Source organism: Aquarana catesbeiana, linkage group LG06, assembly GCF_042186555.1.
Source record: "Aquarana catesbeiana isolate 2022-GZ linkage group LG06, ASM4218655v1, whole genome shotgun sequence".
Lineage (NCBI taxonomy): Eukaryota > Metazoa > Chordata > Amphibia > Anura > Ranidae > Aquarana > Aquarana catesbeiana.
Window position 1 is genome coordinate 174,184,917 of NC_133329.1, and position 12,190 is coordinate 174,197,106.

The 12,190-nt window shown below is 46.2% G+C and overlaps 1 protein-coding gene across 6 annotated transcripts in view; it reads left to right on the plus strand.

Annotated features, from left to right (window-relative positions):
* Window positions 1–2,859: 2,859 nt before the first annotated feature.
* CEP20 (centrosomal protein 20) overlaps window positions 2,860–12,190 on the plus strand; it is a 55,650-nt gene continuing 46,319 nt past the window's right edge. For 2 of the 6 annotated variants that reach the window (XM_073591137.1, XM_073591141.1), the window contains exon 1: window positions 9,019–9,387. In XM_073591137.1, the coding sequence (XP_073447238.1) occupies window positions 9,360–9,387 (28 nt within the window). In that variant the 5' untranslated portion in view covers window positions 9,019–9,359. Of the gene's footprint in view, window positions 2,992–9,016; window positions 9,388–12,190 lie in introns of those variants that run through there. The other 4 variants (XM_073591136.1, XM_073591139.1, XM_073591138.1 and 1 more) reach the window with 3 other exon arrangements.

The following is a 12,190-nucleotide window of genomic DNA, read 5'->3' on the forward strand; positions in this document are numbered from 1 at the left end:
AGGCGGCAAGTGGTGAAGGAGGAACTGCAGTCTGCTCACATAATTTGTAATAAAAACATCTTTGCCATTCTGAAGCTTCCCTCCAACCACTTTGCATATTATTTTATATATACTGTGATTCTGTACTTGCCAAATATGCTGCAGAAATCTCCTTCCACTAAGTCTGGCTGCAGCCATTTTAACTGTGCACCTGATCCCTCTGCACCTGATCCCATCTCACCACCATCCTTCTACACCAGATCCCACCATCCCTCTAGCTAATCCCATATCACCACCATCCCTCTGTACCTGATCCCACCATCCCTCTACCTAATCCCATCTCACCACCATCCCTCTGCACCTGATTACACCATCCCTGTGCTTGATCCCATCTCACCACCATCCCACTGCACCTAATCCCACCATCCCTCTACCTGATTCCATCTCACCACCATCCCTCTGCACCTGATCCCACTATCCCTGTGCCTGATTCCATCTCACCACCATCCCTCTGCACCTGATCCCACCATCCCTCTACCTGATCCCATCTCACCACCATCCCTCTGCACATTATCCCATCTCATCACCATCCTTCTGCACCTGATCCCACCATCCCTCTACCTAATCCCATCTCACCACCATCCTCGTGCACCTGATCCCACCATCCCTCTACCTCATCCCATCTCACCACCATCCCTCTGCACTTGATCCCATCTCACCACCATCACTCTGCACTTGATCCCAACTCACCACCATCCCTCTGCACCTGATCCCATCAGACCACCATCCCTTTGCACCTGATCTCACTATCCCTCTACCTGATCCCATCTCACCACCATCCCTCAGCACCTGATCCCACCATCCCTCTACCTGATCCCATCTAACTACCATCCCTCTGCACCTGATCCCATCTCACCACCATCCCTCTGCACCTGATCCCACCATCATCCCTCTGCACCTGATCCCACCATCCCTCTGCCTGATCCCATCTCACCACCATCCCTCTGCCTGATCCCATCTCACCACCATCCCTCTGCACCTGATCCCACCATCCCCCTGCCTGATCCCATAGCTCCCACCATCTCTCTGCCTGATCCCATCTCTCCACCATACCTCTGCACCTGATCCCACCATCCCTCTACCTGATCCCATCTCACCACCATCCCTCTGCACCTGATCCCATCTCACCACCACCCCTCTGCACCTGATCTAATCTCACCACTATCCCTCTGCACCTGATCTCCGCATCACTCTACCTGATCCCATCTCACCACCATCCTTCTGCACCTGATCCCACCATCCCTCTACCTGATCCCATCTCAGCACCATCCCTCTGCACCTGATCCCACCATGCCTCTGCCTGATCCCATCTCACCACCATCTCTCTGCCTGAATCCATCTCACCACCATCCCTTTGCACCTGATCCCACCATTCCTCTGCCTGATCCCATCTCACCACCATCCCTTTGCCTGATCCCATCTCACCACCATCCCTTTGCCTGATCCCATCTCACCACCATCCCTCTGCCTGATCCCACCTCACCAACATCCCCCTGCCTGATCCCATCTCACCACCATCCCTCTGCACCTGATCCCACCATCCCTCTGCCTGATCCCATCTCAACACTATCTCTCTGTACCTGATCCTATTGCTCCCACCATGCCTCTGCACCTGATCCCACCATCCCTCTGCACCTGATTCCATCACTCCCACCATCCCTCTGCACCTGATCCCATCCATCCCACCATCCCTCTGCACCTGATCCCATCCATCCCACCATCCCTCCCTCTGCCACTAATCACATCCATCCCACCATCTCTCCCTCTGCCTAATCCCATCTATCCCTCTGCACCTGATCCCACCATCGCTCTGCCTGATCCCATCTCACCACCATCCCTCTGCCTGATCCCATCTCACCACCATCCCTCTGCCTGATCCCATCTCACCACCATCCCTCTGCACCTGATCCCACCATCCCTCTGCCTTAATTCCATCTCACCACCATCCCTCTGCCTGATCCCATCTCACCACCATCCCTCTGCCTCATCCCATCTTACCACCATCCCTCTGCAGCTGATCCCACCATCCCTCTGCCTAATTCCATCTTACCACCATCCCTCTGCACCTGATCCCACCATCCCTCTGCCTGATCCCATCTCACCACCATCTCTCTGTACCTGATCCTATTGCTCCCACCATCCCTCTGCACCTGATCCCATTGCTCCCACCATCCCTCTGCACCTGATCCCACCATCCCTCTGTGCCTGATCCCATCCATCCCACCATCCCTCTGCCACTGATCCCATCACCACCGCTGCCTCTTACTAATCCCCTCCCCCTCCCATCAGGCAGTGATGATGGGAGGGGATAGGGATGACATCAGTGGCAGTGGACTGATGTCATCCCTATCCCCACCACCTCACCGCTGCTACTAATCCCACTCCCCCCACCATCATCAGTGGACTGATTCTACCCCCCCACCACCATCACTGCTGCCACTAATCCCATCCCCCCAACACCCTCAGTGGATTGACCCTCCCCCACCACCATCACTGCTGCCACTTATCCCACCCCCCCAACACCATCAATGGACTGACCCTATTCCTCCACCACCGCTGCCACTGATTCCTTCCCCCCACCACCATCAGTGGACTGATCTTACCACCAAATATAAATATTTAAAAAATACAAATAATCAATATGACAATCATAAGTGCTATCAATCGGTGATAAATAATCAAAGTGCAACATGCAAAAAATATACAGTCCAAGTGCTCAAAAAGTATCACAAGTGTATTCACTTCTCCAATAAAGTGATATGCAAAGTTCAGGGGAGATCTCCCTGATGAAGGCACGTGATCCCTGTGCCGAATACGCGTAGGGGAGGGGCCAGGACGGAGCTGTCAGCACGGAGGAGTAGATGAGAAGGATACACCACACCGCACGCCGTACCAGTGTTCCTTATACTGTATTAAATTGAAGAGGATGGTGCACTTACGCACCCACACAATGTGAGTACCCCTAGGAGGGGAAGTGTTTATTTCACAATAAATTGTTGGATATATTACACTATGGAGTTTCTTTTTTTCCTATTTTTATGACTCGTGATATTATCTGAGCAAGTTGGAGGTCGGCGCCTGCATACCTTTTAGAGCCGAGGAGTGGCTCCCATACGTGTTTAGACATAGTTTAGTTACTGTGTCACACGCTCAGAGGTGAGCGCATATGCTGGTGGGGGTCACTGGAGAGCACTGAGGCATGCTTTATATCCCTGTATACACGGTTTTGGATGAGCATGATGGATATCACTGATGATGGACATTATATCTATGCACTTTGAGTTTTGTCATTTATGAATTTTGCATTTGTTTTTTATGAACTTTATGAACTTTGCATATCACTTTATTGGAGAAGTGAATACACTTGTGATACTTTTATGAGCACTTGGACTGTATATTTTTTGCATGTTGCACTTTGATTATTTATCACCGATTGATAGCACTTATGATTGTCATATTGATTATTTGTATTTTTTAAATATTTATATTTGCTTTTTGCACATTTTATATTACTGATCCTTGGTTTAGCGCAGACACATTTTTTTATTAATTTTGTCACTTACACGGATATGAAACGTGGTTAGTGTTTGCAGCTTGCTTTATTGGGAAATTCACTCTAGAGGCATTAACCCATTTGTGGCTCGCAAGACCTTTCTATACTCTTTTGATCTTACCACCATCACCTCCGCTGCCACTGATCCCACCCACGGACTGTATGTAGCACACTCCTGAACTTTGAATATAGTGCACCCTTGAACTCTGCACTCTGTAACATTGCGCACCACTGAACTCTGCACTCTGTACATTGGGCACCCCTGAACTCTGCACTCTGTACATTGCCCACCCTTGAACTCTGCACTCTGTACATCGTGCACCCCTGAACTTTGTACATCTCGCATTCCTGAACTCTTTACATCGCGCACCCCTGAACTCTGTATGTTGCGCACCCCTGAACTCTGTACGTCGCGCACCCCTGAACTCTGTACGTCGCGCACCCCTGAACTCTGTACATCGCACAACCCTGAACTCTGTACGTCGCACAACCCTGAACTCTGTACGTCACACAACCCTGAACTCTGTACGTCGCACAACCCTGAACTCTGTACGTCGCATAACCCTGAACTCTGTACGTCGCGCACCCCTGAACTCTGTATGTTGCTCACCCCTGAACTCTGCACATCACACACCCCTGAACTCTGCACTCTGTACATAGCGCACCTCTGCGCTTCTTTTGTAAGAATAAAATACAACATATGCATGGAAAAGTATTTTCTCTGTCTTATCTTCTTAACATTTGGTAGTCATATCCCAAAAAATGCTAAGAAGTATCTTTTTTTTTATCTCATGGATGAAATATGAGAAATAACTTATATATCATACAATCATTCCATTAACACATACCACACAGGCACACACCCCCTCCCCACACAAGCAGAGGTTGCCTGTGAATAGTTTAGCTGTGAGAGCTTGTCAAAAGTTATCAGGCTGATAACAGAAGAACGGAGTAGGACAAAGCTACGGGACTTGGTGCTTTGAAGAGAGATAACAAAACACTGCAGATAGATGTGCCCAGCTCAAATTTCATGAATCGGGTTTACATCCACTTTAAGACCCCTTTCACACTGAGCTGCGGCCGCGTTAGCACTAAAGCACTGCTTGTTTTAGTGGTGCTTTAGCGTTGTTTAAGTGGCATTTTTTTTTGGCTGCTAGTGCGGCGCTTTTAACCCCAAAGAAGGGGTTAAAAAGCCCGTGTTGTGGCGCTTTTCAGGCCCTTTGGAAGCTTGATCATTGTATACAACGCTCCCAAACCACCCCAAAGATGCTGCTTGCAGGACTTTTCCTAATGTACCGCAAGCGCACCGTCCCAGTGTGAAAAGTCACACTGAAATAAATGGGAGGCAGTTTTCAGGCGTTATTTAGAGGCTATTTCTAGAGCTAAAACACCTGAAAACCACTTCAGTGTGAAAAGGCTCTAAGGCTTATTATAGGTAAATATCTCCAAAAGGTGCACCGTTTAGAAGATATTTACTTTTGCAGCCGGTGACGTCACTGGCACATGCACTCTGAAGGAACGGCATACCTGTGCCCTTCCTTCAGAGCTCTTTATATATATATATAGTTGCATTTTATAGTTGCCCCCCTACTTTTGTCCCTGTCCCCCTATGTTTCCCCCCTAAATATGAAAGCTGGAGACGCCACTGGTCCAGGGGAAGCGGATTTTGATAGCAAGCTGACTATTGCTATCGAATCTGGTTCCCCCTCCCAATATAGCTTCCACAGCATTTCAAGGGTTAAAAACACTTGTATATGGCTTTTCTGACTGTTCTACTCTTTCTATAAATCATCCTCACTCTTCCTTCTTATCCCAGACCCTTTCTGTCCAGGGGAAGCGGATTTTGATAGCAAGCTGACTATTGCTATCGAATCTGGTTCCCCCTCCCAATATAGCTTCCACAGCATTTCAAGGGTTAAAAACACTTGTATATGGCTTCTCTGACTGCTCTACTCTTTGTATAAATCATCCTCACTCTTCTTTCTTACCCCAGACCCTTTCTGTCCAGGTGAAGCGGATTTTGATAGCAAGCTGACTATTGCTATCAAATCTGGTTCCCCCTCCCAATATAGCTTCCACAGCATTTCAAGGGTTACCCCAGACCCTTTCTATCCAGGGGGAACGGATTCTGGTAGCAAGCTGACTGTGTGTTAAATTTGGTAATATCGCTCTCACTCTCTCATACTGGTCACTGGAAGTTCAACATGGCACCTCATGGGAAAGAACTCTCTGAGGGAGGATCTGAAAAAAAGAATTGTTGCTCTACATAAAGATGGCCTAGGCTATAAGAAGATTGCCAAGGCCCTAAAACTGAGCTGCAGCACAGTGGCCAAGACCATACAGTGGTTTAACAGGACAGGTTCCACTCAGAACAGGCCTCGCCATGGTCAACCAAAGAGGTCGAGTACACGTGCTCAGCATCATATCCAGAGGTTGTCTTTTGGAAATAGACGTATAAGTGCTGCCAGCATTGCTGCAGAGGTTAAAGGGGTCAGCCTGTAAGTGTAAGTGTCGCACACTGCATCAAATTGGTCTGCATGGCTGTCATCCCAGAAGGAAGCCTCTTCTAAAGATGATGCACAAGAAAGCCCACAAACAGTTTGCTGAAGACTAGCAGACTAAGGACATGGATTACTGGAACCATGTCCTGTGGTCTGATGAGACCAAGATAAACGTATTAGGTTCAGATGGTGTCAAGCGTGTGGGGGCAACCAGGTGAGGAGCACAAAGACAAGTGTGTCTAGCCTACAGTCAAGCATGGTGGTGGGAGTGTCATGGTCTGGGGCTGCCGGTGTGCTAAAATAAAACCTTGACTGGTGCAGAAGTTCGACCGCATCACTTCCGGTGCGGCTACATCACAAAACAGCTGATCGCGGGGCTCCACTGCGCATGCGCTGCTTCACCATGCCTATACCGCGCATGTGCAGACGCTCATTTTAGTTGAGAAAAATTATAGACTCGAGTGGGTAGGCGGAGGCGGCGCGAGTTGCTTAATTACATCATCGGCAGCACCGCCTCCAGCCCCGCCCCTAGCCTGCTCTGGAGAAGGGGGGCGGGCCCCCTTGCAACTTAGCACTGTGTATATCAACGGGACCAAGGTCGAGAGAAAATATCAAGCTGCACCGCTTCCAGCTCTGCCCTCGCCCCTAGCCTGCTCTGCTGAAGGGGGGCGGGCCCAATGCATGATAGCACTGTGTATATCAATGGCAGGTCCAGGAAAAATATAGAGCTGTGCCTGTGGGAGGGGCCAAGGCTTTGTATAGAAGACATTCCTCATCAATATGATCATCCACACTGCATGATGTACATAATGTGAAGGGCTGTTCAATCTGTTCAGGAACGAAAACAGCAGCCTGACACATGGAGCCTCCGCTTCCACAAATCTGTCTGTACACAGCCCTGCAAAATACATAAAAGGGAGGTCAAGGAAAATTATAGAGCAGTGTCTGTGACAGTGGCGGTTGGTGCTCAAAAATGTTGGGGGGGCGCAAACAAACTGAAAAATACTGAAACCACCCCAGCCCCCCCCCCCCCCAATCAATTGCAGCCTATCAAATGCAGCAATTTGTGCCCGTCAAATGCAGCCACTGTGCCAGTCAAATGCAGCCACTTGTGCCCCTCATACACAGCCACTTGTGCCCCTCATACGCAGCCACTTGTGCCCCTCATAAGCAGCCACTTGTGCCCCTCATACGCAGCCACTTGTGCCCCTCATATGCAGCCACTTCTGCCATTCAAATGGAGCCACTTGTGCCCATCATACCATCATATGCAGCCACTTGTGCCCATCATATGCAGCTACTTGTGCCCAGTATATGCAGCCATTTGTGCCCATCAAATGCAGCCAGGCGCGTCCCCCAACTCGGCTGTTACTTCACTAACCAATCCCCCCCCGCGCGCGGCTGGTCTAGTGGCACTTACTGAGTGACGGGCTTCCTCCTCTTCTGTAGTGGTGGCTGTGGCCCCTGTGTCCGCTCGGCTCCTCAGGCTTCTATAGTATGTGTCTATAGTATGCCTGTAAAGGGGGGCATTTTTCCCGTAATTAGAACAGTCTGACAGCAAAATGACATTTCTAAAGGTAAAAAGTCATGTAAAATTACTATCGCTAGCGCCAGCTATAATGAATTGTCGGTCCGGCAATACACATAAAAGTTAATTGATAAAAACGGCATGGAGTTTCCCCACAAGGGAACCCCGAACCAAAATAAAAAAAAAAACTGCGTGGGGGTCCCCCTAAATTCCATACCAGGCCCTTCAGGTCTGGTATGGATATTAAGGGGAACCCTGCGCCAAAACAAAAAAAAAGGCGCGGGGTCCCCCCATAAATCCATACCAGACCCTTATCCGAGCACGCAACCTGGCAGGCCGCAGGAAAAGAGGGGGGAATGAGAGAGCGCCCCCCCTCCTTAACCATACCAGGCCACATGCCCTCAACATTGGGAGGGTGCTTTGGGGAGAAGGACCTCATCCCCACAAGCCTTGCCCGGTGGTTGTGGGGGTCTGCGGGCGGGGGGCTTAGCGGAATCTGGAAGCACCCTTTAACAAGGGGACCCCCAGATCCCACCCCCCCCCCCGTGTGAATTGGTAATGGGGTAAAAATGTACCACTACCATTTCACAAAAAAAGTGTCAAAAAGGTTAAACGCATGAGACGGTTTTTGACAAGTCCTTTATTAGTTTCTTCTTCTTTCCGCTTCTTCTTCCATCTTCTTTCTTCTGGTCTTCCTTCGGTGTTCATTTTCTTCTTCCTCCATCTTATTCTTCTCCAATAAATAAAATAATAGGAGGGGCAATAAAAAAATTAGATAAAATAATAGGAAGAGATGATAATGATGACGTGTATACTGATAGATATATAATAGGTGGTAGTAATAATAATAATAATAATAATAATAATAGGGACTGTGGGGAGAATTTCCAGTGTTCAATAAATAATATTAATCAATAGGCGGGATAATAATGAAGACGTAGGAGGGGTAAGAATAAATTAGACACATTAATATGAAGGGATAATAATGATGACGTGTGTATAGTTTATATATATATATATATATATATATATATATATATATATATACATATAGATATAGATATAGATATATAGATATATATTTATATATCTATATATATATATACACACACACATATAGATATGTTAGATATATATATATATATATATATATATATATATATATATATATATATAAATAAAATATATATATAAATATAAAAAAATATATATATATTTATATATGGAAGGAGTAATAATATTGTACCACATATATATTTTATAAGGAGTGATAATATATACATATATAGGAGTGATAATATATACATATATATTTGTGTGGATGGACTAATAACATTGTACAGGGGACGCGCACGGGGGCGGGGACGGTAGAAGGATGTTTAGCATTCGGGGAAGAGTAGGAGGAGCGGCAGTGCAGAGGGCTGGAGAGGCGGAGTTGCGATCTCCGCCGAGAGACAGAGGGAACAGATTTCGACGGGGAACCATTCTCGGCACAACAGGCAATGACTGTTCATGAGGATTAGTTTGTCGTGATAAAGCAGTACACGCGTCTTTGCAAAAATGGCTCCCGAGGAGGACCACACAGATGACTAGTCATATAAAGAGTGCGCTTCCTCTAGTGTTTTATCAGCCATTCCGATACGTTGGTGTGTAAGAAGAGAAGGAGAACGCGCATGCGTCGCCCAACGGAGGTTGCTATGTGAATGTTTTCTTTCCGGCTGCTAGAGCAAGAAGCAATATGGCGACTGTGGCTGATCTTAAAACCGGTGAGAATGAACTCTGCAAAACACTATTTCAGGTTGCTGTTACATGTTTGCATTGGTTTGGTCCTTGGACTGAACATCGAGCAAAACAGTACTACAGCTTTACACTTATTTCATATTAAACTGCTTGCCTTGAGTAGCTGCAAATGTCTGATCTGCCTGGAACTGTGGGGAATAGTGACATTTTTTTTTATCACAGAAGCTTTGATTTTTTTTGTAAGCCCCCTTCCCAGTAATATCGCTTTAATACCTGTTTGTAACTCTTCAATCTGCTGGCAGGATAGAGCAGAAGTAAAATCGGTTTTTGATAATACAGACAGCTAGGTATTTTATGACAGAAGGGATACAGCACTGCATCGCTTTAACTGATAATTGTGCAGTCGTGCGACATTGTACCCAAACAAAATTGATGTCCTTTTTTCCCCCACAAATAGAGCTTTCTTTTGGTGGCATTTGATCACCTCTGTTTTTTTTTTTTTTTTGTGCTATAAACAAAAAAAAAGTGACAATTTTGAAAAAGAAATCAACATTTAAAAAAAAAAAAAATGAATTTATTCATCAGTTTAGGCCATTATGTATTCTGCTACATATTTTTTGGTAAATAGATTTATGGCATTTTTATTATTAGTGTGTGTGTGTGTGTGTGGTGTTTTTTTTTTTTTTTTTTTTTTTTTTTTTTTTTTCTAGTAATGCACGAACAGATCGGACACCTGACATTTTTGACACTTTTTTTTTGCGAACCAGTGACATTATTACAGTAATCAGTGCTAAAAATACGCACTGTTATTGTACTAATGACACTGGCAGAGAAGGGGTTAACAGGGGCGATCACGGGTTTAAATGTGTTCCAGGTTTGTGTTTTCTAACTGCATGGGGGACTGTGTGACTGGAGAAACACACAGATCCGTCTCCCTGCTTAGCAAAAAGACAGAATCTGTGTGATCTCCCCTGTCAGAATGGAGATCTGCCTTGTTTACACAGGCAGATCCCCGTTCTGTCACTACGGGGAATGATCGCGGATGGCCAGCGGACATCGACTCTGCTGGACCCGCTGATTGGCTCCCCCGCTGGCCAATGGAAGCCCACAAAAGCGAGTTCCCGCGCCAACAGCTATGGCGATTTGAGGGGACAAGCCACCTTGCCGCAGTATAATCACGCTGGCTGGTCGGGAAGCGGTTAAAGCTGAACTCGGGGAAAATCAAATCTAAATGCAAGAGGTATGTGTATTCTTGCTTGATTTTTGGTTTGTTTTTGTGTTATTTCCAGATCTATAGAAGAAGCCAGTGTGAAAATTTGCCTCCACACCAGAGCTTCCTGTAATCAAGACCACTTCCTGCTGCTCTTTGTCCATGTGCAGAGTGACTGGTCTTGTATCTGCCCCCTCCTATAGTTTTCTGTCATCAGTAGAGATGGTCTTGGGTGTGTTCGAAATCCCACGTCCCCAATCCCCCCAGGTAGCCGTCACTGCACAGCGCTAATCACAGGCAGTAAGACATTTCCCGGTCCGCAGCTGTACAGATTGGGAAATGTCTCACTGCCTGTGATGAGCCGTGTGCAGTGTCAGCTTCCTAGCGGGATTGGGCTTGTGGGATTTCGACCAGGCCTGAGCCCATCTCTAGTCATCAGCCTGTAGTGGGTGGACATGTTTGCTCCCTCCACAGCTCTGGGGGCTGTAAAAAGGCCTGGCTTAGAACAGATGTTTTTTATTACCTGCATTAGCCAGAAATGCTCTTCCTCTTGTGTTCCTCTTTGATTTCTTCCTGCTTTGTTACTGGGAATGACTTTGCTCAAACCTCCCAACTTGGGCTTAAGAAAAAAGTGAAGATGATATGTGGCATACTGGTTTTTAAGTTTTGTAAAGATTGGAAAGGGAATACAACGCCTGTAAAATTTTTTTTTTTTTTTTTTACTCCTGTCTGTGCCCCCATTAGGAAGATTCACCATATTTTTCCTGTTTACTCTTATCATTGAAAGTAAAAGAAAATCCCAAATTTGGAGTTTACATTGCAACAAAACTAGAGGGGGAATTTTCCAATTGGGACACTAGTTCTGGTTACATGCTGGGATTCCTTAACCTTGAAGGGATTTCCTCTCACTTCCTGTTTTTGGCTACAGGACAGGAATTGAAGGGGAATCTCCCCAGTGGGACACAGATGGCAAAAAAACTGACAGGGGTTACACCCTCCCTTACTCTATCCAAAATTAAGAAAAAAAAACTTTTACACTTTAAAGCATTTCTAAAGGCATTTTTTTTTAAATAAAATGGTAAATATCACCTGCGGTATTATTGCACAGAGCAGCCCCAAACAAACTCCTCTGGGTTCCTCTGCCAGTGATCTTGGCTTCTCTTCCTTCAAGGTACTTGCTATAGGGCAAAAGTGCAGGCTTGCTCCTGAGTCGGGCTGTGTGTGTCAGTGCTTGGCTTGACCCCCCCCCCCCCCCCCCTTGTTCTCTGCTCACTAGATTTGACTGATAGCAGTAGGGGTCAAGTGCTTCCGCTGCTGCTATATCCTCCTGTGAGAAGAGAAAGACAGGCGAACAACTGCAGAGGGACACAGCGCTGGATCGATACAGGACTCAGGTAAGTGTTGTTTTGGGTACAGCAAGTGTAAAAATGTCTTTTACCATTCAGGGATTGCATTAGGGAAAAACATTTTAGCTTTAGAACCCCTTTAAATAGACTGAATGAAGTAAAAATTAAATTGATTTAATTAAAATAAATTGCACAAAATATTTATATATGAAAAAAAGTCAATCATAAAAGAAATTGGTTAATTCTCAGTTCTAATAAGCCCCCCTCCCAAAT